This window comes from Bradysia coprophila, unplaced genomic scaffold, assembly GCF_014529535.1.
Source record: "Bradysia coprophila strain Holo2 unplaced genomic scaffold, BU_Bcop_v1 contig_297, whole genome shotgun sequence".
Lineage (NCBI taxonomy): Eukaryota > Metazoa > Arthropoda > Insecta > Diptera > Sciaridae > Bradysia > Bradysia coprophila.
The window spans coordinates 866,673-890,490 of NW_023503555.1; the positions used below are offsets into that span (position 1 = coordinate 866,673).

The following is a 23,818-nucleotide window of genomic DNA, read 5'->3' on the forward strand; positions in this document are numbered from 1 at the left end:
GCACGGAAAGTGTCTGTTCATCTATGACCTTGTTCATCTATGACCCTGTTCATCTATGACCCTGTTAATCTATGACCTTGTTCATCTATGACCTTGTAGCTTGTACAGTCTGCACGATTAAGATTGAGTGTCCGAAAGACTCCTAGTTTTCAGTTAAGGTCTCGTCAGCATAGCCCGGGAATTGTGCAGCTTTTGGCTGTATACAAGCGGAAGGTGAGAGCCCGGGTAAATGCCATGCGTGCAACAGGTTAGCTATCAAATGTCCTTTCACTTCCCCGTCGTAGTCCCTGAGAACTCATACTTAAATGTGTGCTAAGCTTATAAGTGCGGTCGGTCCTCTGTCGAACAAGAGGTTGGAGTCGAGGCTAGCTAACTCACTCCAGAGCCCAGGAAAAAGGATTGAAACAAACGAACGAGAACGAAAGTAGAGAAAATAACCGGCTATCAATCGAGCAATACGTCGATGGATAGCTCGATGCTTACGGCCACGAAACGGAAACGTTCAAAGGACATGAGAATCGGAATCTGGAATGAAAGATGTCAGACTTGCAGACCATGAGGAGCCAGTCGACATTTCTGTTATACAAAAGTGTCAGCGTAGCAATTGACACAACGATCTGAAAATTATACAGATGATTTCCACGTCTCTTTCTCTCTCTCTCTATCTCTCCCTTTTATCACCTTCTCAATCTCAAGAATAATGTTTGAAGAATCGAACTGCCAGTCCATCGCCTAAGTCCTTGTAGGCTGAAGAATGTTTCTGGAAGATTGTTTTCAATTCAGTTCTTGGTCCCTGATTCCGATTCCTAACATAGAAAGTCAATTTACCCATCCACAGTGAACGTACCGATCAACGTTTTCGTCATGAATTCCAATTTTTGCTTATCAACACTGTCGATAACTTCGAACAATCGCATTCGACGTTGTCCCCTTTCATCTTTGTATCCGCGTAACATGAACGTACGATCAGAAGTCACGTTTGAAAACAAAAATTTCAGAACGCCGTGCAAGCGATTGAATAAAAGATTCTTTTGTGGCCGGCCCAACATTGTTTCCCTGTCGTATTCTTCTATTGACGATACTATCGTCTCATCGGAGTCTGTACGACGTCCATGAATGATGGTTTTCGTACCAACTGCAAGAAAATGGTCCGATCGAATGAGCAAAATTGCCACGATTGTACTGTCGTACAATTACTTACTAAGGTAGGCTTGAAGCCACCAATCAACTTTATCCGCCATGTTCGCACGATGTTTTTGACACTTCAGCTCAATGGATTCACCACTTCCTTTCCGAATAGTTTCCACTTTGCCCATCATCAAAATTTTATATCCTCCAATTCTCCCATCGATCAACTGATTAAAGTCAAAATTTTCTCTGCTACCAGTGCACATTTCTTCAAATCGAAATCCGATGTTATTCCTGTCCGTCGTACGATAATGCAAGAAGCGTCGGAGGTATAAAGTTGAACCGAATCGAACGACGTTTACAACAAAATCCTCGTCGTTCATCGCCAATTTTCTCAGGGAATTTCTTTGACTCACAACGTGGTACAGTCTCAAATTGATACCAGAAAAATGCGCTGTCATAAGTATCGGTGTCAATGACGGATATTTTGGTTCGACAATCATTCTTGGCTTTGAAACAGCTGGAACACGTTGCGGTAGTTTAGGCTGACGAAAAAAGGGTGCTCGACCAGGTATCTTCACAGAGCCTTTAAATGCTTTGACATCAAGAGGATTGCCAGGCATTTTGACTAGTGTGCTACAAGAGCCCAACATGCGCGGCACATAAGATTCGAAAATTGATGATTCCATTGTCAACTCCACAGGATCTTCCTCGAATGCAGCGATAAATTGAAGACGAGCGTTTAAGTCCATTTATTGTTTTTGCTTTTTTCTTCTTCGTCAGAAGGTTTTGATGCGAGGTCGTAATTTGCAGCATGTTTTGTAGAGCTGATTCTTTTCGACTGAACGTTTCGGTGACTCAGCGAACAATATGTCACAAAAACGTGTGTCTGCACTGCACTGTGGCGGCACAATTTCTCGAATAAAGAACACGTCCAGTAGTCATTGCATTTTCGCTAATAATAGTAATTTATGCAACAAGTTGATAAATTGGGTTGTTTTTGTCACTAGATGTGACGTTACAATGGATGTTAATCAAACGAGCGAAGCGATTTTTCGTATAGAAATGATAGCGCCACCGTATATTTTAGCATCAAATTTTAATTGATTTCCCATTTGTATGATGCGGCCATACCCTTCTCATACAACAATGCTAATAAGAGATAAAACCTTACAGTTAACTCCAACCAAATTTGTGACACAATTTGCTTCAGCTGTTTTACAGCCGATCCACCACTTATATAACTTCACTGAAAAACAGCAGACGCAAATTGCGTCACGAATTTGGTTAAGGTTAACTGTATCAAGGTTCTGAACCTTGAACTGTATCTCAGTTTGACAATACACTTTCAGTAAAGTAAATCATGGGCTCAGTACTCACCACCCACTGTACAGTACACCAGCGATAATTGGTAGCTTTGTTGTAATCTTTTCGAATCGTTTAGTGACGATGGGTTAATAAAGTAGACTTCTCAACCTGATAAAATCGTTAGAAAATCATTTGAAAATTTCTGGAAATTAGAGATTCTTTTGCCTGTATTTTGGGCACATTAGGGAAAAGCAGGATGAAATTTATTTTTTTTAGAAAAGATCGCTTTTTTACTGGCTGCGTCATTATTGTGAGAGGTTTTTTGTTGCTCATTTAATAAAAGATTTGAGTTTTAAAAAAAATAAAAATTTTCAACAGAAAAGTCCTCAAAATCGAAGAAAATTGTTTCATCTCTTATTTAAAGGGTCATTTAGTTTTTGATATAAAATCTTTTACTTCTTTTGTGTTAACATACATTTCGCTATTCGCCTACTCGGTTGGCCTGTAGAGGCGCCACATTTTTTTATAGTACTTCAATCTCACTGTACTATTTTTTTGTGTAACAACTTCACATTGGTTCATTCTTATGAAATGTCACAACAGTGAAGTTTGTTCATGAAAAAATAATTGAGTGACAGCAGTCTTTTTATGAAGAAAAGTACTAAATTGTAATATATTTTACCCCTAGTTTCTAAACTACATTCTACTATAAATATAAGAGAACATTAGCCAGAATTAATCGGATATTTTTGTCATCGTTGTCGACAAAACATATACTAACCGTTTCTAAGGAATCAGAGTTCCTAGCTGCAACTAGTGAATTAACCTGTTAGTGACGACTATCATCTGTTATCGATTGAAGCGACAAATAAAATCGAGAATTTCTGACTGATGTACAAAAGAATGAGGTAGAAGATTTGAAATCACAAAATACTCAACGAATGAAGAAGTAGTAGATTCGATTGTAAAACTGCTTTGGTATACTTGTCGTCTGTGAAAGGTTAATGGTTTTACCTTTATTCCTGAATTGAACCGTTAATCATTCAAACAATTGCAGAAGGAATTCTATAGGAATCGAGTTAAATAAAACACCCAACACGTGAAATTACGTTTCAATCTAAAATTTCTGAGGCGCGCACTTACGGTGTTATTTTTGTACAATAATTGTTATAATTGCTCGGGCTGTGAGAGTTTTGTGATATTAGTATTCTAATTCTAACGTATATTGTGGTTGAGTTACGTTGCTCTTAGAAGGTTATCCCAACAAAAATCTCTTCGAGAAAAGTGTGACGCAGTCTTTGAAGTACAATTTCTAAAATGAATGATATCGCTAGAGTTGACGCTTTCAGCTTCGTTATATTACGCAAAAATTAAATTTTACACCCAATTTTAGTTCAAACAAGCTGGCTTAGTTTTTCTCATCATCTGCCAAATAATTTTTACCAAAAAATATTTGACCTGAAACAACCAAAATTTTACCCAAAAAAATCTGCGTCGCATGTGGCAGATAAATTTTCTTGCTGGTATGTTCCTGAACATTTGCCACTTTACGACGCCCCTCTGTTCTACTCGTAAAACTCTGAGACTTTGCCGAAGAAAGTAACTCTCTATCTCTCATAATCGCAAAAATATTAGTCCTTTCATTCTACGCTCGAGTAGCTCAAAATTTGGTCACTCTAATCACTCTAGCTCAAACGAATCTGCCCCGATTTTTTAAATTATTTTTTGTTCAAATTGTATTACGAATACCTTTCATTTGATGGGTCGCACGCCTCTGTAGGTTTCAATACAGCTAAGCTACAGCCGAAAACGCGTTCCCGACCCTCGAAAACCACACTCAGAAACCACTTCGAGGCCAATAAAACAAAATTCTGGTTTTTCCTGGGGTAATGGCGTATCACATTTTCATTTTTATGCCCACCCTGAGGTTCCTGCAAAATTTCATGGAGATTGGCTGACTAGTTTCCGAGATCGACCGTCGATAGATAGATAGAAACATACAGAGTAAGTTGAAAGATTTTGATTGTTTGGGAAAAGTCAATTTGGTGTATTTTGTATGAAAAGTGACCAATTTCAAAACGATGTATCTCCGGCAATTTTAAACCTACATAGTCGAGTGAATATGTTTTGTGGTGATATAAACCAAAGGGTAGAAACTGAAATGTTCGGCTGTATATAGTTGCCGCGTCTCAAAAAATTTTCTTCGTTCTTTTTTTGGAAGTTAGACTGCGTCAAGTCCTCCGCTATCGCTCCGGAGATGATTATTTAGCTTTCAAGAAGATAACCAAAATTGAGGGACTTCAAAAGTGAACAACAATGAAAGAACAAAAAATCGAATTTTTGCTTATAAAAAGTAAGTTTATTTAGAATATGAAATGCCATCGGAACTACCGAACTACCTCATTTCCAGTGTATTAAATCCAAAAATTTTCGTAGCTTAAATAAGTAAAAAAATCACTTCGAGAGTTCAAAAATTTATGATTTAGCTCTTTATGCCCGGAAAATTAGAAAAAAAACTTCTGACTCCAGAACTATTCATGATCATCAGTTCACCAATGTTTGTTTTAAAAAATCGTAAACTTTCTGTAATTTTATGTGTACCCATGAACTGATAGTATTAATGTCACAATCAACAGCCGGTACGTTATCAGGATAAATTATGTCCGCATGTAAATTGCAATTCGTTACAATCTCTGATTTCGAAGCTGCCGATCCATAGACCACTTCAGAATTACCGGTTACGTGACAATCAATCAGTTCCAATGATTTACTAAAACAGAGTCGAATTTCACTCAGATAACTTACACCATTTTTCGAGCAATCGCAATGAATCGACGGAACTTTTTTCACTTCTTTGTGAATCATATTGTGTACGTGAGTGATCTTGTACACTCCACCGGGAACAATACCACCAGCATTCAGAATCTGTGTCATATTAAACTTTTCCAACCATTGCAGTCCCTGACTGAAATACGTTGCTTCAGTCTCAAGTGCAGTTTCTGCACAACAAGTGCCATGCTTAACCCATTCGTGTTTCCACAAAACAGTGGACGATGTGTCTATCGAATTATACATGGCTTACACACGCATCTAAAACCCCAATCACATCACTCACCATTTCCTATGTCAACCCAATGTTCACTTAGTTCATCAAAGAATGGTTCCAGCTGCTGAACATCAAACTTTTTTACCTTGCTACAAAAAGCCGGACTAATTGTTCCGATACGAGTTGGCCAAATGCCATGAATCGTCCAACGTTGCTCGTCAAACCATGACGACGCTGCACAAATGTTTTGCTTAGTCTTTTCAGCCAGAAAAATGCATCGAGTAACTGGCCATTGTTGCGAAAATGATAGAAAATCATAATCTTGGTTATTGTCCGCTGTAAACACTATGTCTACAGATGTTGAAGTTCGTCTGAAAATTTTTTTGAATGGAAATTAAATCAGTCTCAGCTGTCATACTTTTCCGATGACCCAAACTCACTGACGAACTTACAAAACAGCCTAAATTAATATCATGCACGCTTGTCGAGTGGGATGCAAAGTTTTCTGTTCCAAGACTATGAATGTTTTAAGCCACCATCATGCCGTCATTCAAGGGTTTTTCGAGAGACAAATGTTTACCTTGACTTAGCCTTTAACATAGGTTTGTCTTTCACGTTTGCAAAGGAGACTTAGCCTTTAACACAGGCTCACACATAAGTCCATTGAAAACTTGCCCTTGCTCCGAAAAGTTAAAGACAACACTGCCCTAGATCTTTGAAACTTGGTATATCGACTACTGAGGACAAGTTAGAACGGAGACCAGATTTATTTATCTTCATGCGTTGTTTGACGCGTGAATTATTTTTGCCTTTTTACGTCGAGGATACATTCTTTCAACGGGGAAACATTTTAAATATTTTGTCATCATTGTAATCCGAAACAAAACCGTGGGTACTCCACTGGTCTATAATGTAAAGTTTAAAGTTTAGTAGCTCCTTCGAATTCACGCCGTAAGTGCGGTCGAAATTCAAAATGGAAAGTGCGTAATACTTTCTAACGCAGCGTCATTTTCATACAAGAAAGCGTTGAAATTTACTTTTCGGTTCAATTTTTCATCGAATCGTTCAATTGAAATTCAAATTTTAGGCACACTTACGGCGTGAATTGATTAAATCAAACTGGAGCTACGCGGATGTTTTTGTAACTAATCTTTTAATTCTAAAATAAATAAATAAAATGAAAGTTATCTTGTCTCACTATAGGAGCCAGACGAAAAGTCCTACTTAAAACTTTTGGCATACCACTGCAACTGGGGAAAAGTTAGGGCTGAACCGCGCTGGTTTTTTTTTCTTTCATGCGTTATTTGACGCGTGCAATTTTTGTTTGTTTCTCTGCATTAAAATAGTTAAATATACTAGTCCTGTGCAAATCCGTGGGCACTCGACTAGTGTAGTGATACGTGCGTGCAATAAAACATAAAATTTGAAAAAAGAAATTTTTATTTCAAATTAATCAAAAAAAACGGTAGAACAATTTTGTATGCTGTAGCCACTTTGGCATGGTGGTTGCAGCGTCTGACTAATTAGTTGCTTAAATGTAAAAATTTTAAAAACAAAAAAATTAAATTAAAAAAATCACAAACGCTCCCATTTATGTACTGTACAGTTGTTAGGATTGTTCCATGCATTTGGATGAAGACAAAAGTGACTGGAAGGCAAATGGAAAATGTTTTGCCCAAATTTGAATTCCTAGTGTCTACTTAAACGAAAAAAATTGTTGAAAATCCTGTAAATTGTATAGGTCTGATTGACCGGTTTAAACCAGTTTTGTTTCACATCCACCGAAAGACGATGAGATTTTTTTGAGCGGGGAAAATAAATAAATTTTTGTACTGATTCCATGTCCCGATAAAAAAAGGAAATTTGATTATCAAAACGTTAGACAAGATCGATGATATCTGCACCAATGAAACAGTCGCGGTGCATCGGAAATATTGTTGTTTCTTTAAAGAAAAATGTTTCACTTTCGGACTCCTTATAACGTAGCCCATTTAATCATTTCGATTAACTTATAGAGATTGACAAACGGGAATTTCCATTCGGTGTTTCTCTGTTCGGGTCGATGAGACGGTGGTACGACGCTCGGATACAGAATCGGTTTGCTCAGATCACAATTGGTGATCACTTTGCCGCCGGGATAATCGATAAGAACTTCACTTTCATCGACCACACCGTCACAGTCCACCAATGTCAATGATTTATCGAAGCAAATTCGAATTTCATCCAAGAATACTTCGTCACGATGTTGGTCATAGATGCAGTGAATCGATGGATTCTTGTTCAACGCACTGACCACGGCTTTATGAATACTGATCAGCGTGTGACTTTTGTCGGGTAAAATTCCACCTTTTTGCAGTATCGACGACATGGAATACTGCTGCAGCCACGACAAACCCTGACCGAAATATTTATTTTCGTTGTTCAATTCCTCGAGCTGGGCCGCACATGTTCCATGCTTCAACCATTCGTGTTTCCATAGGTCTTCCAATGGTGTGCCTAATGAATTTATGTCAGTTAGTTGCGCTAAACTACTGTCGCTACAGTAAAGACTACAAAGAAATCTGTGTGAAATGTCTGTCACAGAATGTTCCGACCAATTTCAATCCAATTTGAATTCTTTGCAGTGTTGCTCTATCAACATTTAAGTTCACCTTTATGGATGTTGATCCAAAACTGTTTCAGCTGATCTTCGAATGGCCGTAATGTGTCCACATCAAATGTAGCGCTTCGATTACAAAAACCTGGCCCAATCGTGCCAAATCTTGTCGGCCAAACACCGTGAATGGTCCAGATTTCCTTGGGCGATGGAAGAGTGCATGTATGGTGATGGCCTTGCTCCATCCACGATATGCAACCGGTTACCGGCCATACTTGGGTGAATATTAACACATCAAAATCGTGGTTGTTATCCGCAATGAACTGAACATCGTCATCTCTGAGGGATTAAAGATTTGCTTTGGTTTTTAAAATAGAAAGGACGAGGGCTGTTAACGACAGATCATAAATAAGCAATCAGCAGTAACTAATGTGGCCTTGTGTATCAACATGTAAGTTAAACATAAATGAAGTAAAAGATCCGTTGCAGTAACGATATGCTTTTCGCCTGTAAGTGGTTATAGAAAATTTGACCATGAAGAGAATCAGTATCTTTCGTATCTGAGATGTACTTTTTGTTTCCTCTGATTTCTCTCATTCGCCATTTGGAAGAGTAAAAGAAATGCGAAAAATCAGAGAGACGGAGGGGATCAGCTTAAAGTGTCCATTACACTCAACAAAAAGTACTCCGTGAGAGAGCCGTGAGAGAGCGAGCTGTCAAATAAACAAAGGAAAAATTGAAAAAATTCCATGTGAGAGGGAGCATTTTTTTGGTAAGAGGAAACTATGCATTAGACAGAAAAGTTGGATCTTTTACGTGCGTAAGGCACTGTGAAATTAAAATAATTGTAGATTCTCCTGGCTCAATTTGAGTTGGACCACGTTAGAAAAAATGTATCTTCACATTGATGGACTATGAACTCAGCGTACTCTACGTTTGGTGTTAGGGAATCTCGCGCCGCGTCATTCACAATAACTCACAAAGTGACATCTTCCTTATACAAAATGTGAATTATTGTGAATGACGCGGCGCGAGATTCCTAGCAACCCTACGTTTTGCAGTCGCATTAAAAACGACTAGGGTAAACTATCTAATTACGAATACTCAACTTATTATGAGATAAACTAAAGATGACGCAACGCACTTCAAGCATGAGTGGTGAGTGGTAAGTAGTCTTAGCATTTATTCAACATGATTTTTATCGCTAATACGAGGACAAAAACAATGCAAATTGTTTGGGCCAAACAAGTACAGGAAGAAATCGGATATATACAAAGAGTTTTGTTCTGCGAGCTTTTGCCTCCATATTTACTATTGCTGCTAGTGGCCTCACAATAAAAACATCTGCTAATGTTGACTCGTTTTCACTCCAATTAAATTCCACATTATTCAGTGAGAATCTTCGAATCTCTCACCAATATTATGTTTGAATTAAAAACACGCTCGTTATCATTGTTAGTCATGCAATGTTCTCAAACAGCATTTGTCATTGATGTTTTTTCCCCGCTATCTTGCTGCTATTTAGGTTTCAATTTCACATTTTTTCCATGGTTGATCAACTAGCACACTACAAAGCACCATATAATTGTGTAAAAAATTCTGATGGTGGTCCATTGAAGCGGTCTCAAAAATAAAACTGTTGAGATTCAGTCGCCCATCATTATAACATATAATTCCTATCTCAGCCTAGTTTTACAACAGAGAAAATTCAGTGGAACGATAAAAATTGTATTTGCAGCCTTTAACGTTTGTACGGACACTTACAGGAGCTCCTATTATAAATTATCGGCAAAGACAAAAGAATACAAAATAACGAGCTCTAACTAAGGTCACTCATCATCTTATAGGATATTTATTTATACAACCGAGTGATAAATGCTTTTTTTGGCACTAGATGTGTAGATTGTCACTCGAGGCCGGAGGTCTAAAAAAGCATTTATCATCGAGTTGTATACAATAAATTTCGCAATAAAGACAACGGAGAGTCCTACTTTTCGTCACTTGTTGCGAAATAGTAATTTATACAACCGAGTGATAAATGCTTTTTAAGGCACTAGATGTGTAGATTGTCACTCGAGGCCGTAGGCCGAGTGTGACAATACACATCGTGTGCCAAAAAAATCATTTATCGACGAGTTGTATACGACGTTTTTCTCAAAAAAGGCAACGAAAGTTTTACTTTTCGTCACTGAGTTGAGAAAAATTTATTTTTCAAGACTTAGGACAAAGTCACAGACTCAATCTACCATCCATATTCTACTAATAGCAAACTTTTTGTTAAGTTTTGCGGCGAGAGCGAAACGAGGACAACGAGATTTTCATAAGTTCGAGGTGTGATTAACCGTTTTTCCTCTACGAAACAAAAATAATTATTTACGTACTGATTGAGTAGGCCGAAAGAGTTACGTATTAAGGTTTCCATGTGTCGAGCCGAAAACTTTGTTCGGGCTACAGCTCGCGAAATTGACGAAAATAAATTGTCGACAACAGATACGTAAATAACTATTATATGCTGTCTACTGTGGGCAAAATGTAAGCCCAAGAGGCGAAAGTGACAGAAAAGCGTAACCCCAATAGCTGCACATTCTTGAAAAAAAAAAAAAACAAAGGTGACATACCGCGGAAGAATTTTCTGATCTACATAAACAAGACGAGAGAAAATTTATTTTTCCTCCTCTGAACTATCACAAAGTGTTAACAAAACATCATTTTCTCACATAGCCTTTTGAGTGGAGAAAATATTGTTAAAAACTCACTTTCTCCCCGCCCTGATATTTCGGGCGCTATTTTTCTGAGAAGCGTTGTATCTACCTCGTGAAAAAAGTTAAAAATTGAATTTTCTGGGGCGAACGTTTCTTTCCTCGGTGAACAAATAATTATCAAACGTTAGGCGATACTTGGAACAAAAGAAAAGTAGCCTGCTTGTCGTTTCTACAAGGTTAAACTTGCGGTAATAGTCGGAGTCTGAGAAACTCAAAATGCCGATTTAAAATATTTGATACTGTGTGAGCATGAACACGCAAAAAGCTACCAGTCTCTGAGAATATTTTTTCTTGATTTTCTCGAATTTTTATCAAGAAAACCAAGAAAATTCGAGATAGAAAAAAAATTAAATTCTGTGCTTTAGGATCATAATTCGACGTATTTCGTCACTGCACCTACGATCGAAAAGTGATTGCTAAGAAAAGCTGAAATCGTTGTAAAGTTTTTGTTTTGTTTTTCGTCTCATTATGATCCTTACGGCACAGAAAACGTAGTTCGTGACTCGTGACGAAAGTAGAATTTTTTCAGGACACGTCGTAAGATTGTCCTAACGAGGCGAAGCCTAGTCCTGAAGACTAGTTAAGACTAGTCCTGAAGACTAGTTCAGACTAGTCCTGAAGACTAGTTAAGACTAGTCCTGAAGACTAGTTAAGACTAGTCCTGAAAAATTCTACTTTTCGTCACTTGTGACGAAAAATACTATTTTCTTTAATTTTCTCAAATTTACAAAAAAAAAAGGAAACCGAAACATTTTCTTGATTTTATACCTACGTGGAATTTTCACGATTTTTCTTCTCTAAAAGTTTACTCAAAGCAAGGCAGACAAACTGAAATTTTCAATTGAACTTGCTCTTGTCATAGATTATAATTTACTTCCTATACAGTGTATACATTTGCCGAAACTTTGGTATTTTGGGAAGTTAAACTCCGACCTGATGAAACGTAAAATAATAATTAATTGACCAAGATGAATGCATGGCAACATTTTGTAAATATTAGTTTCACTAACAGAAGATGTTAAGCCTGCTTTACATAATATTCGTTTTACCGAAACGGAGCGTGACCACATCGACAACTTGAACAAAAATTTGTGATGATGAATGTTGCGGAATAAATTTATTTGCAGTGGGCGGGCACCACAATTTTAGGCGAAATTTATTTTCTCAAATTGAATGATCATACAACTCCAAGATTATAAGTACGAAAAAAAAGTTTCATTTGCACACTTCGTTTAAGTGATTGGAATCACAAAATCAATGTACGTAGATTACACCGCGTTTATGAGTTCACGACTTTTTATTTTGCACATTATCTGAATTACGGAGTTTGTTTAAGTTTAAAATAAATAAAATAAAAAACAAAAAATTTAAAAAAATCGCCAGAAAGTCATCAAACAAAGCATCTTTATCAGCGACAAATTTTAGCTTTATGGGTGAATGAAGTCTTTTTTCGTATTGATAAGACAATGGAATAATTTCGTTGTTTTCATACGAAAATATCAGCTATTTTCAATTGATAAACATAATTGTCGTCGGAAGAAAATATTGTTCATGGAAATGAGATGATGCCGAACGATATGCGTATTTGTGATTATTTCTAAATGACAAAACACAATCAGAACAAATAAAAAAAAAAATGTTGACCACAAAAGCTTAACATTATTGATGTCTTCTGCAATTAAACACCCCATTAATAAATAACCCAACATACCTTCCTCGGCAAAGCGGTGAATATGTAATTGTTAGGAAGACACACAAAAATTTAAGCATCTTGAAATTAAACGTTCGCTAGCTCCTTAGAGTTATGTAGAAATGTTTTTACGTAAGTGAATAAGTAAATATTTATAAAAAAAACTCCTCAAAACACTGACAATCTCTCTGTCATAATATAATAGATTCCACCCATTCCACACACATTGAACACTCATACAAACACAAAATGTCTAAATTTCACACAGGCGTCATCTGGATTTCAAACTTAGATTTAGACAAAGTTTGATGAAAAACATGAAGATGTCGCTCCATACATTGCTTTTAAATCCATTCGAAAAGACGTCTGGCAGTTTCAAACACTTTTTTCACGTTGTGGTCGTGGCGGAAATGAGTATTGGTGATCATTAGAGAATGTATTTATGTATGTTAAAACAATTGAAATACTAGATTGAAAATAACACAAAGAGCAAGAGAGAATAAACAAAGAAGCAGGGTCTATTTTCGGGAATTTGTGTTTCAATTTTTCTAACATGTATTTTACTATATTACCCAAAGACTTCACATTATTTTGGTCGGCGCTATCGATAACATTATGTCGATAACGTATGTGACAGGTTGAAACTATGAGAAAATTTGTAGTTTGTATAAATCAATTTCATGAAAATGGGCTCAGCAAATAAGCCAATCAAGTAAATTCCTCAAGCGTCGACCTTCTAGAGAAAATATACATATTTTGTCCAAGAGCATTTGAGGAGAGTTATGCACTAACCAACACAAAAAGACATTTCCCAAGTAAAATTTTTTCGGCTGATGCATATCTCTACTCATTTATGCTTGAATCTAAATCTAAGCCCAGACCGGTCGAAAACTGAAAACATTTAAGACTGGTTCGATCACTTCCTACAATTACATTTACTTTCATTTTGATAAACGAGAATGTCTTCGTTAATGTTTATTTGATGCAAACATTTTCACCCATAAACAAAATCTTTTACTTCATTTGATTTAACAGAAATTTTGCTACATAAGACCTTATTAGTCACAGATCTTCCTTTGTTTTTGTACTCTCTATTGATAACAGATGACAGCCGTTTCGTCTTCGTCATGTATCAAACGATGAAATTTAAGATTTTCTAATGATTTCCTGTTTACTGACAAAGATTTTTCTATGAATGGTATCCCCTCGGCATAAATCTATGAAGGACCCTTTCAATATAGAGAAAAAATAAAAAATTACTTCTTGAATGTGCGTCGGTATAACGTTTTCCTGTACATACAGATGATAGTAAGAACCAATGAAAGTCTAGAACAGGTATGGTCGATCGGCGAATTTGTCTTAACGCAAATTTTATGTCAAAATAATATGACAATTAGTGCGTTTAAGTACGAAAATCAAATTTTTATGTCCTCCGGGCGGACAATAGACCATACCTGTTTTACACTTTCATTGGTAAGAACTATACCAAGCTCTCAAGAACTGCCTTGTCTACACCTCCAGGTAATGTTTTAAAACTTTTTTGTCAATGTAACTTTAAGGGCGGACATCTCCGTATGCTTGCTACTGACTATATGTATGATGACGTTTCATATAAAAAATTGATGGTTCGTAAATCGATGGATTCCAGGTCACACCTAAAAGGGTGATAGCCCAGTTTCAAGCCATTCAAACACATGTGAACTAAATCTATTACTTTATCAGTCTTACCTACAATTTGCTGTACAGGTCGACGATAAGCACTCTCTGTTTTCGCCCCTGCTGTAATTTGCATAATGAACCTATCTTTTAACATCTTGCAGAACAGTCTTGCATCATGAATTTAGGGTAATCGATTTTAGGTGGGCAGACGGTAGTTCTATCGAATTTTTCGTTTTATATTTTTATGCTTCTGTGGTATTATTAATCAATACAATGAAAAGTAATGTCAATCGCCTTGTTATTAACCAGTTTCAGACGGCAAGCAACTGTATTATTACCGGGTCTATTACTTCCATAGATCAATGTATTTTTGATCTGTTGACTTCAAATCTAGTACTTCAATTTTTTTAACATTCATTTTACTTTATAAAGAACCATTTTACCCACAGTCTGTCATTATTTTGGTCGTCGTTATCGATATAAGATGAATAGTCGTATGTGACAGGTTAGGTAATTTATCACAGAACTTCCGACGCTGTCAGATTTTCTTTATCTTTACCTGAAATGTGGCCTTAATCAGTTTCTGAAGGCATTTCTGAATAAAAATTCACACCCATTGTAAGCGTCACGGATTTGTGAGTTGCGACCCGCAAGTCAGCCCATTTCTCATAGTTGAATATGAAACTACTATCTGAAATACTTTTCTGAACGAAATGACCGTACTCATCTACGAAAACTTTGTGGGCGTTAGTAGAGAATCAGATATTTATTCTTAGGATCAGTACGGCCCCGTACAAATTGTAATCGAAAAGCAACTCAACCCTGGGCGTTGCGGTACATCTGTTTGTACAACTAGTATATATTCTTTCTCGGCGGTCGTTACTTAGTTCCTAAGATGGCAATATTACGGATATATCGGCAAATAGTGTCTTTCGTTTCAAACTTCTTTCTACCAAAGATTTTCAGTGAAGTAAGATCGACCTTAAACAGGAATTTATATCCAAATCCAATAGTATCTGCAAATTTGTTTCCCTATGACTTAACCTGTTACAGACGACACTCATATGACCAGTATTATTATCTGGTCTATTACTCCCATCCGGTTGATTTCAAATCTTGTACTTCAATTTTTTAAACATGCTTTTTACTATATAAAGAACCGTATTACCCAGAGCTTGTCATTATTTTTGTCGTCGTTATCGATAACAGATGAATAGCCGTATGTGACTGGTTTATTGATTCGAGATGTTGGACAATATGTGTATTACTATTGAGAAGAAGGATAACATTAAATTGCGAAATGTAGATTTCACATTAAATCTATAAAGGAAAATTGGTGCATTCGTTGCACATGGACACTAAAGGTAGGGAAGAAAATCGATTTGCTAAAAATTATCTTTTTCAGATTAATCAGGGCGTGATGGTTTATTTCTAGACCACGAAACACAGAACTGCAAGTACGGATTAAAGTTTCTAGCGCCACTGGCAAAGTAAAGTTTAGCGCCAATTTTCGTTTTGTGGTAGAGGGTCTTATTGGAAGAATCAGAAGAACCTTAGCTCTTTAATGTCAACTTTTGGCCTACACATTCTTAAAATCGATTTTAACCGTGGAGTACCGTGGAGTCATGATGGCACATTTTGAAGACAGCATTATCTACATTTTGCTTCATTTGGCCAAATACGTGCCATAATGACTTCCGGGTTAAAAATTGATTTGTAGCCCAAAAATTGACAGTTAAGTGCTAAGGTTCTTTGTATAGTGCACGAAATTCACCAGCGTTAAATACTTTCAATAGGGTCGATACCGGAATTCCCATGGGTTAATCCGCCACTGCGAGATCTGGTGATTATTTGGTCCTTGTTCCTTTCATCAAATTAAGTAAAGTTCGAAAAGACAACATTTCATTGCTGAAGATTAGTATCGCCATTCATTTGTAAAAATATTGTTCTCTCATTTCACTGCTAGATTAAAGACAAACGAGATTCTATTTTTTTTTTTAATAATTTTTTTATTTCACGGTCTTCATATTAGTAATGTGTACAATAGAAAATACTTAAAATATTTAGAATAATTAGAATATTTATATCTCTTCCAATCTCTTCAACACAACACTGTATTCTATCTTGCACGATGGTCATTTGTCCGCACATTGAGTGTACTCCAACATGTGCCGGGTTTCTAAAATACCAGAGCACCTGATGAAGTACAATAGACATGGGACTCTTAGTCGATCTAGGTCGATAGAAGAGGGTTTAGCTTGAAATATAATTTTAAATCTGAATGGCATCGTTTTCGACCGATTTACGTCCGATAACTCATACCGTGAGTCAAATGCTATTTTACCTAACAAGAGGAAAACATTCTCGTTTTCGTGTGTTTATTGACCTCGGCTCCACGTCGGATGAACACACGAAAACTCACTTTATCCCGAGTTATGTAATGAAATTTACATGCTCAGAGTGTCATGTATCATGTTTAAAGCACTACTTTCGTTCCTCTGAGCATGTTAACTTTATTTCATGCTCGGGATGAAAAGTTGTAATTCCAAATTTCCAAATTTCACGTGTTCTTTGACGAACAGCAAGCAAAAATAGGACTCTTCAACGTATCATCACTAGTTAGGTAAATGACTACTTAATCAAATTGATATCTCCGGCAGCACTTATAATCGTCCGGTAAAAAGCAAATTGAAAGTATTCGATCAGAGAAATATTCTGTTAGCATTATATGCAGATCACGTTGGTACAACCATCAGAAATGATCGTTCTGTAGACAAATCCTGCACTACGCGCGCTACTTCAGGTACCTGACTAATCAAATACAGTCTCGGTCTCTGGTTAGCGCGAGTAGGACAAGACAATGAAGAATTGTTGAATCATCCAAAATTGAACTGTACAGCACCAATCTGCAACATACCGCTCAATCTGTAACGGAAACAAGAAACAGATGTAAGTTTCATGCAAAAAATATTTTTTTTTATTTCACTTTCCATTTATGCCCAATATACCCAATATTCATGGATATTGACGGCTTAATTAAATTTAAAAAAAAAAAAAAAATTCTTGCTATGAATACGGTTTCTAAAAAGAAATTATCTGTTCAATAAAGCATCACCGAAAATGTTTTATAACAAAATTAATCCATAGCTCATCGCCCGTCTCACTATCTCATTTTAAACTAAACAGAGACGAGAGTGAAAGAATTGGGAATTGCCACCGATCGCCATCGTGCGGCTAAATTAACCCAATTCACACACATCTTCATCAGCGAGCCCAATCAATGGGATTTTTATCAAACATAACGAGAAACGAAAAAAGTTTTTTTTTTTAAATCGAAACCAAAAAACGTTAGCAAATCAAAATTGTACATAAAACCAAATGAAGCAAATAATTAAAAAATATCCGCAATTTCTTGTAATATTCGTCGCTGTTCCACTGCTCAGTCAATCACTCCAATACTGTTGAGTGTATGTTTTGGGAAAAACGTTTGTTTCGCATTTAACTTCTTTTTTGTTACTTGCCCAACCATTCCAAAATAAAAGCAAAATATTTGATTACCGTTCCAATCACTAAACGAAGAAAGACATGGGTGTAATATGTAAAGGCACAAATTGCCTGTAATTGTATGGTTATGGGGGGAAAAACAGTATAATATTTCCGAAAGAAATGATTGACTTTGCATCAATGAATGATGTACCTATTATGTGGTTACAGTTTTGTGAATAAAAACGAGTGAACGAAACATTTGTTTAACGTTTCACAGACGGCAAGCATATCAATTATCGAATTTATAAAATTTGTTGGTTCAAAACTGACGATTTTGATACCGACAGAATCTTTTACTTCTTCAGTAGTTGGAGTAATGTATAGTCTTAAAAGATTGTTTCTTGGTTGGGAGGTTGGACTAGAAAAATTGAAACAAAGTAGATTAATCGATGGATTGTTCAATTGGACCTCTGCTGAGGTAATATCCGTTGGAGGTAGTGACAAGATATTGGGAAATTGGAAAATTTCGTTTACAACAATTAATTGTGATCTGGAACCGTAGTCTGATGGCCTGATAGTAAATTATACCAAAAGAGTCATCTGTCAAGTGGCTCTACTGTCAAGTTATGAAGTTTTTGAACGGGCACTTGAAAAGCTTGTTTGAGGCATCATATGGTAAAACTACCAAATACGGTCCCCTACTGCTAATACGAGCACTCGTAACACGGTATGGGCCCGTATTTGTAAATTCAATCAACCCACTAATTTCAGAATGTTACGACGCTCTGTTTTAGATACGTTAAAATCGGTGTGAGATTTATGTGTAGTCGCAAGAATTATAGGGGTTCTAAGACAGTTGAAGTTGATAAGAACTGAACGATATGAGGGTATCCTTACATTCTAAACGGTTCATCAAATAATCTTTCCGCCGACGGCAATGCCGATGTCGTAGGTCCGCTAAAAATGCAAAATGAAAAGTAAAAAAGGTAAACCAAAACCCAGCGTTGAATCACTCCCATTCACGATATTCTCATATCAGAGTGCTGACTTGACTGCAGTGATTTTTCAATTCGGTTGTTCATTCTCTTGTTCTGAAGCGCACTTACAACATGTATACCATTACCGAATCTACTACTTCTCTTGAGCAACGCCTTTTACATCATAGTCGAGATTAGAGTCTGTTGTATATTCGAAGGTATGCTTGCAATCGGCAGACAGAGGTACCATATCCGATCTGAAACAAAACAAAAAGGAAAGATAAAATTGTGTTTTGGTCAATTATTTCGAAAATGGAGTTGAAAATATACATAAAAATGACCGTCGATTTTCGACACGAGTTAGATCCATGCTGAAGTGTCGTCAAAAAAAAAATTCCATTTCAATATATGAATAGATCGAAACCTAATTAATTATAAAATAAAATTCAACATTCGTAAAGACGAGCTCAAATTCGAGATAACACACACGTTCAAATTGCACGTCACATGTCAATCGCTTAATCCACGGCTTTACAACAACGTGACATTCATTTCGACAGAATCATTTTCGTTTTTCGTGTGGATTTATATTTGTGTCTTTCCATTAAATGTTCTGCAGACTTTATTAAATCATCATCACTACTTGAGACTTAAGTCAATTGACTTGACTTGAAAAAGATCATAAAACTCGATTGTACTTGACTCATTGTCGAATTAACATTTTAAGCGTAACACAGTACACACAGTCATGAAGTAACTGTTTTTTCATACCTAGGACCCGAATTCTCCGTCGAATGTGAAAACCATTATTCGGACCACGGACTTAAAGCCTTTTTTAAGCGTATTTGATTCCAGACCTAGCCTTCGGCTCTGTCTGGAAACCTCTAACAAACTAAAAAATTCTTTTAGTCCTAGGTACGAAATATACTATTATAAGCCATCGGAGGCGGAGGTTCATGTATCGCCCCAACCCAAGAAATATCAATCTATTACTTCAAGTGTTTAAACTATAGTGAAATTCACATTTCGTTCGATATTACTTTTGGAATATGAAGCTGCCACAATGGCACGCATACGACAGGATATTATCGGACGTAAGTACAAACGAAAATTGTGTGAATGGCTTAGCCGAGATAGTAAGGACATGGACGATTTCATCTACATGAAGTGGGTATTGATATTGAAGAATGGAGCAGCATGGAAGATTTAGTAGATGACTTGGATGATGATGAAGAAGTGAGTGTCACGGAATTTTTATCGGACGAAGCGAGTGGTGAAGGAGAAGCGATGGCATGGAACAATGTAAGCAGACGAATTGAGTGCAAATTGACAATATGTTTGTTGCTCAGTTACTTGTAATTGTTACAATGATCTGCTTTCGGAGCTTGTGACTCATAAAACAAATTTCCAAACGAGCCAACCACAAATGAAGAAAATTTCAAGACCTGCAGATAGGCGTTGATTTTACATTCAACCAACGCGAATGTTTTGTGCAAACAAAGCAAAATTTATTATCTCTTCTTCTAGGCGAAATCAATCATTCTTCATTGTGCAAGAGAAGAAAAAAAAATTATCGGCACATTAAACACGATGAAGGTCGGGGCAACGCTCATTTATTATCAACTTTTTTTTTTTGAACTGTTATTGCAAGTCACAGAAAGTTGCTCTCCGGCAATAGGTAGGGTCTTGCATTCGTACCAGTAACAATCGACAAGAAAGTATTCATTGTAGCAATATTATACAATTACAATGACCCGAGGGAGGCCAAAGCAATTCAGTTTCGCAGACATTCATTAGTCGACAAACGACAAACATGTTACTAGGAAATATTGGGTTTATTATTTACTTTTAAAGCTTAACTATTCGAGGTACAATCTTGTACTTCATTAGTTAAAGCATATGTTTCATTAGATGACTTTCGTAAGAGTTAATCGTTTACTTTTACCGTCCCTGACGACAACAGATGAAATAGCATTTTCAGCCGTAATTTCATATCTCTTCCTGCATGAACAGTCGTACCAATTTTTTATTTTTAAATCAACTCATTATCAAGCTGACCTTACAAAATTTATGGTACCTATATACTGTTCCGATTGTTCAATTATTTGAACCGAACAAAAACCAAAAAAATCGTTCCAAATGTTATCTCCCTTGTCAACACCATGTTTTTGTAAGAAAGTTTATTTGTTTCTTTCTCGAATTGATTACGAATTTAAAAAAAAAGAGTGAATTCAGCACATCACATGCATTGATCGTAATTAAAAATTTCGCCTGGTTAGAGTTTGCTTGCTGTTTTTTTTTTTTTGGTGTGTTAGAATGACGACGCGAGATAAAATACCATATGGTAGGTAATATTTAAGTTTGTTAAAAAAGAAAAGAAAAAAAAAGAATTCGGATTCTACTTGCCTCTGCTGCCTACAGTTTTTTTTTGTGTCTTTAATATATACAAACGAACCGAACGAAAACATTTATGATTTAGGTATGTGTGCTGATAATCTATAAGAATTCGCAAATGAAAGAAAAAAAAAGCTCAAGGACGTTATAAGCACACATACAATGTATAAATGCTAGATATACTCACTTCAACCGGCAAATAAAAGTGTGTCTATCTATCTATCTATCTGTATATCTATAGACAATAATATTTCGCACTCTTGTTGTATTACGTCAAAAAGTTTTATTGCGATAAAACCTTGGACCAAATATATATTTGGAATAATGTGTTGTACTATACACGTACATATGCAAAGATACATAATTACCCAATGATACATTTAATGAAAAAATTTTTTTTGCAACAACAACAAAAAGTTTTTTTTGTTGTGCGTCAATTAATAAGTAGGTCTCCAGGTGATGACTTTTTTTTTAATTTCTCAATGGGAGAATGGTGTTGTTCAGAGTTATAAAAAGTATACACAAAAAAAAATTGTTTTATCAGTTAAACACCATCGCCGAAATAATATAATCGGATTCACAATTGAGCATGTGATGTTGAATTGAAATTTCAATATTTAATTAGAGACAACGTAAGGTGGTAAAAAAGTTGGCTTCCATGCCGAATGAATTGAAAAGCTTTTATCTTAAGCTTTCAATAGGTGGTGATGGGAGTAACCTGTCTTTTGAAAAAGCTCACACGAATTAGTACCACCAGTCCAACTTAACAATCTGTTGCCACTTTTGATATTAGTACCTTCCTCATATTGATACAGAATCTTTTACTTCATTTAGCTTAAACACACACCTTGCTATAATATCACTTTCCCTCTTTCTCGCCCTTGGGGCTTTTTTTTAAAGAAAAAGTTGCCTATTGTGGACACTTCATCTGTCCTTTGGTAGCTTTGGTAGCTGATAGTTTTAATAGTTGCTTTGGTAACTGGACATTCAAAATTGCAGTGTCACTACGAGCCATCTGGCAAATATTAATTATTTGTTTTTCACCTGGCAACCGATAGTTGACATTACAATTTCAAATTCCGGTAGTCAGTATTAGTAGTTGACTACCACGATGATAGTTGAAAGTCGGCAGAGATTTTTACTATTCGAGAGCAGGGCACCGACTGAAAAATTACATGAAATAACGTAAGTAAATGATGCTAACTTTGATAACGTTGAACTATGATGGAATATAAATTGATACTATCTTTGGCGATGTGCTGATCGATCTGATGCATTATGCAAGCATATGTCATTACTGTAATCAAATCTATTACTTAATTTGTTCTAAAAGTTTGAACTGACTGACTATTTATACATTGACATAACATCATTTATGGACAGCATCTACATACTTATGTTCATCATGTTCACCTAACTAGCCAGCAACTAGTCACGAAAGTTTAGCTTAATGGATGGTTGGAAATTTGTCTAAAATTTCCAATTACATTTCGCTGATATTACAATACAAACAAACCGAAATGTATAAATAGCCACATTGTATACAACGCACTGTAATCATTTCGGTGTCGATGTTTGTATTCATACAATTTGTAAAGTAAATGCTAATTGTTATTATTCCGAAGTTAATAATTGATAAAAAAATACGCAGCAACCATTTTTATTTCCATTAATTCATTTTCGCTTATTTAAAGGTCAACGAATTTTTTTATTTATTTAATGGAACGTCTTTGAGAATATACATTGTGTGTTTAATTACACCAGTTAGTGACGGGGGCCGCGGAAATATTTGGGCGGAGAAAGGTGAGCGGTGATTTGGCAAATCAATGCTAAAGACTTGTTTAAATATCTCTCAGTGCTGCCAGTCAGGTCCATTTCAAATGACCAAATAGGGTCCTGCTCATAGAGTTACACTCGAGACATGGCACGATGGCGCTGTCATTTTTAAACATGTCTGGGTGCCCATGTAATTTCTGGGTGCCGATTAGCATCAGCGCCACCATGCCACCTCTCTACTGTAACACTATGGTCCTGCTTGACAAAGCTGACGGAAACTTGTTTAAAAATCTCTCAGTGCTGCCTTTTCAAACTTACACTGAAATGCAAGAGTTATTTAAAAAGGTTTGTTTCCAATTATATTGGCACAGTGGCCTCAGTGACTTTCTGTTGTTGTTTATCCCAATCCCACACACTTATCACATCTATTGATTGTCATATGTATTGAGTTGACCAAAGTATTTTAAACATATTGATCAAAGAATCTATTACTTCATTAGTTGTCACATACATACATGCCATTTAAGACAACAATAGTTCTTTGTTTTTTTGCCGTTTCTGTTTCGATAACAGATGAGTCTGAATTCGCTTTGGCTCTGTGCAATTTCATATTTCCATATCATTTGACATCATTAAAGTCACGCCTTTCTGGTGAACGACTTGTGACGCACACAGAAGAGACAATTTTTTTACAGACATTTGAAAAGCTCAATCAGACATGTCCATTTAATGGTATAATTCTGTCGTCAATGAACTGAAGATATTCAACCGATAAATGTCTGCTAATAAAGACGTAGGAGTACGCTATACATGGGCAAAATATAGTTTTCGTAGATAAAATAGGAGTTCTGCCTGTGGTACCCCTCATGCCGAATGGCGATGAAAATATTCCACAATTTGCTGAATCGTTGAATTCTCAAATATTCGGAATCGAATATCATGAGAATGTGTTGTCCACGAAATCGCTATCGAGGTTGGACGGATGTGAAGTGCAAT

At 36.2% G+C, this 23,818-nt stretch overlaps 2 protein-coding genes across 3 annotated transcripts; both read right to left on the reverse strand.

The window, feature by feature from the left end:
• Nucleotides 1-801: 801 nt before the first annotated feature.
• LOC119078705 lies at nucleotides 802-2,011 on the reverse strand. The gene is made up of 2 exons (XM_037186373.1): nucleotides 1,202-2,011; nucleotides 802-1,135 (listed from the first exon to the last, which is right to left on the reverse strand). The coding sequence occupies exons 1-2, from the start codon at nucleotides 1,878-1,880 to the stop codon at nucleotides 825-827; spliced, it is 990 nt and encodes a 329-aa protein (XP_037042268.1). The 5' UTR covers nucleotides 1,881-2,011; the 3' UTR covers nucleotides 802-824.
• A 2,963-nt stretch (nucleotides 2,012-4,974) lies between these two features.
• LOC119078706 (ribonuclease Oy) lies at nucleotides 4,975-12,748 on the reverse strand. 2 transcript variants are annotated; one of them, XM_037186374.1, is made up of 3 exons: nucleotides 12,552-12,748; nucleotides 5,552-5,853; nucleotides 4,975-5,495 (listed from the first exon to the last, which is right to left on the reverse strand). In XM_037186374.1, the coding sequence occupies exons 1-3, from the start codon at nucleotides 12,608-12,610 to the stop codon at nucleotides 4,981-4,983; spliced, it is 876 nt and encodes a 291-aa protein (XP_037042269.1). In that variant the 5' UTR covers nucleotides 12,611-12,748; the 3' UTR covers nucleotides 4,975-4,980. The 2 variants fall into 2 exon arrangements, with proteins under 2 accessions (XP_037042269.1, XP_037042270.1); XM_037186375.1 differs by lacking the exons at nucleotides 4,975-5,495; nucleotides 5,552-5,853 and adding exons at nucleotides 7,326-7,978; nucleotides 8,134-8,417 and having other exon boundaries at nucleotides 12,552-12,728.
• Between the last annotated feature and the right edge of the window lie 11,070 nt (nucleotides 12,749-23,818).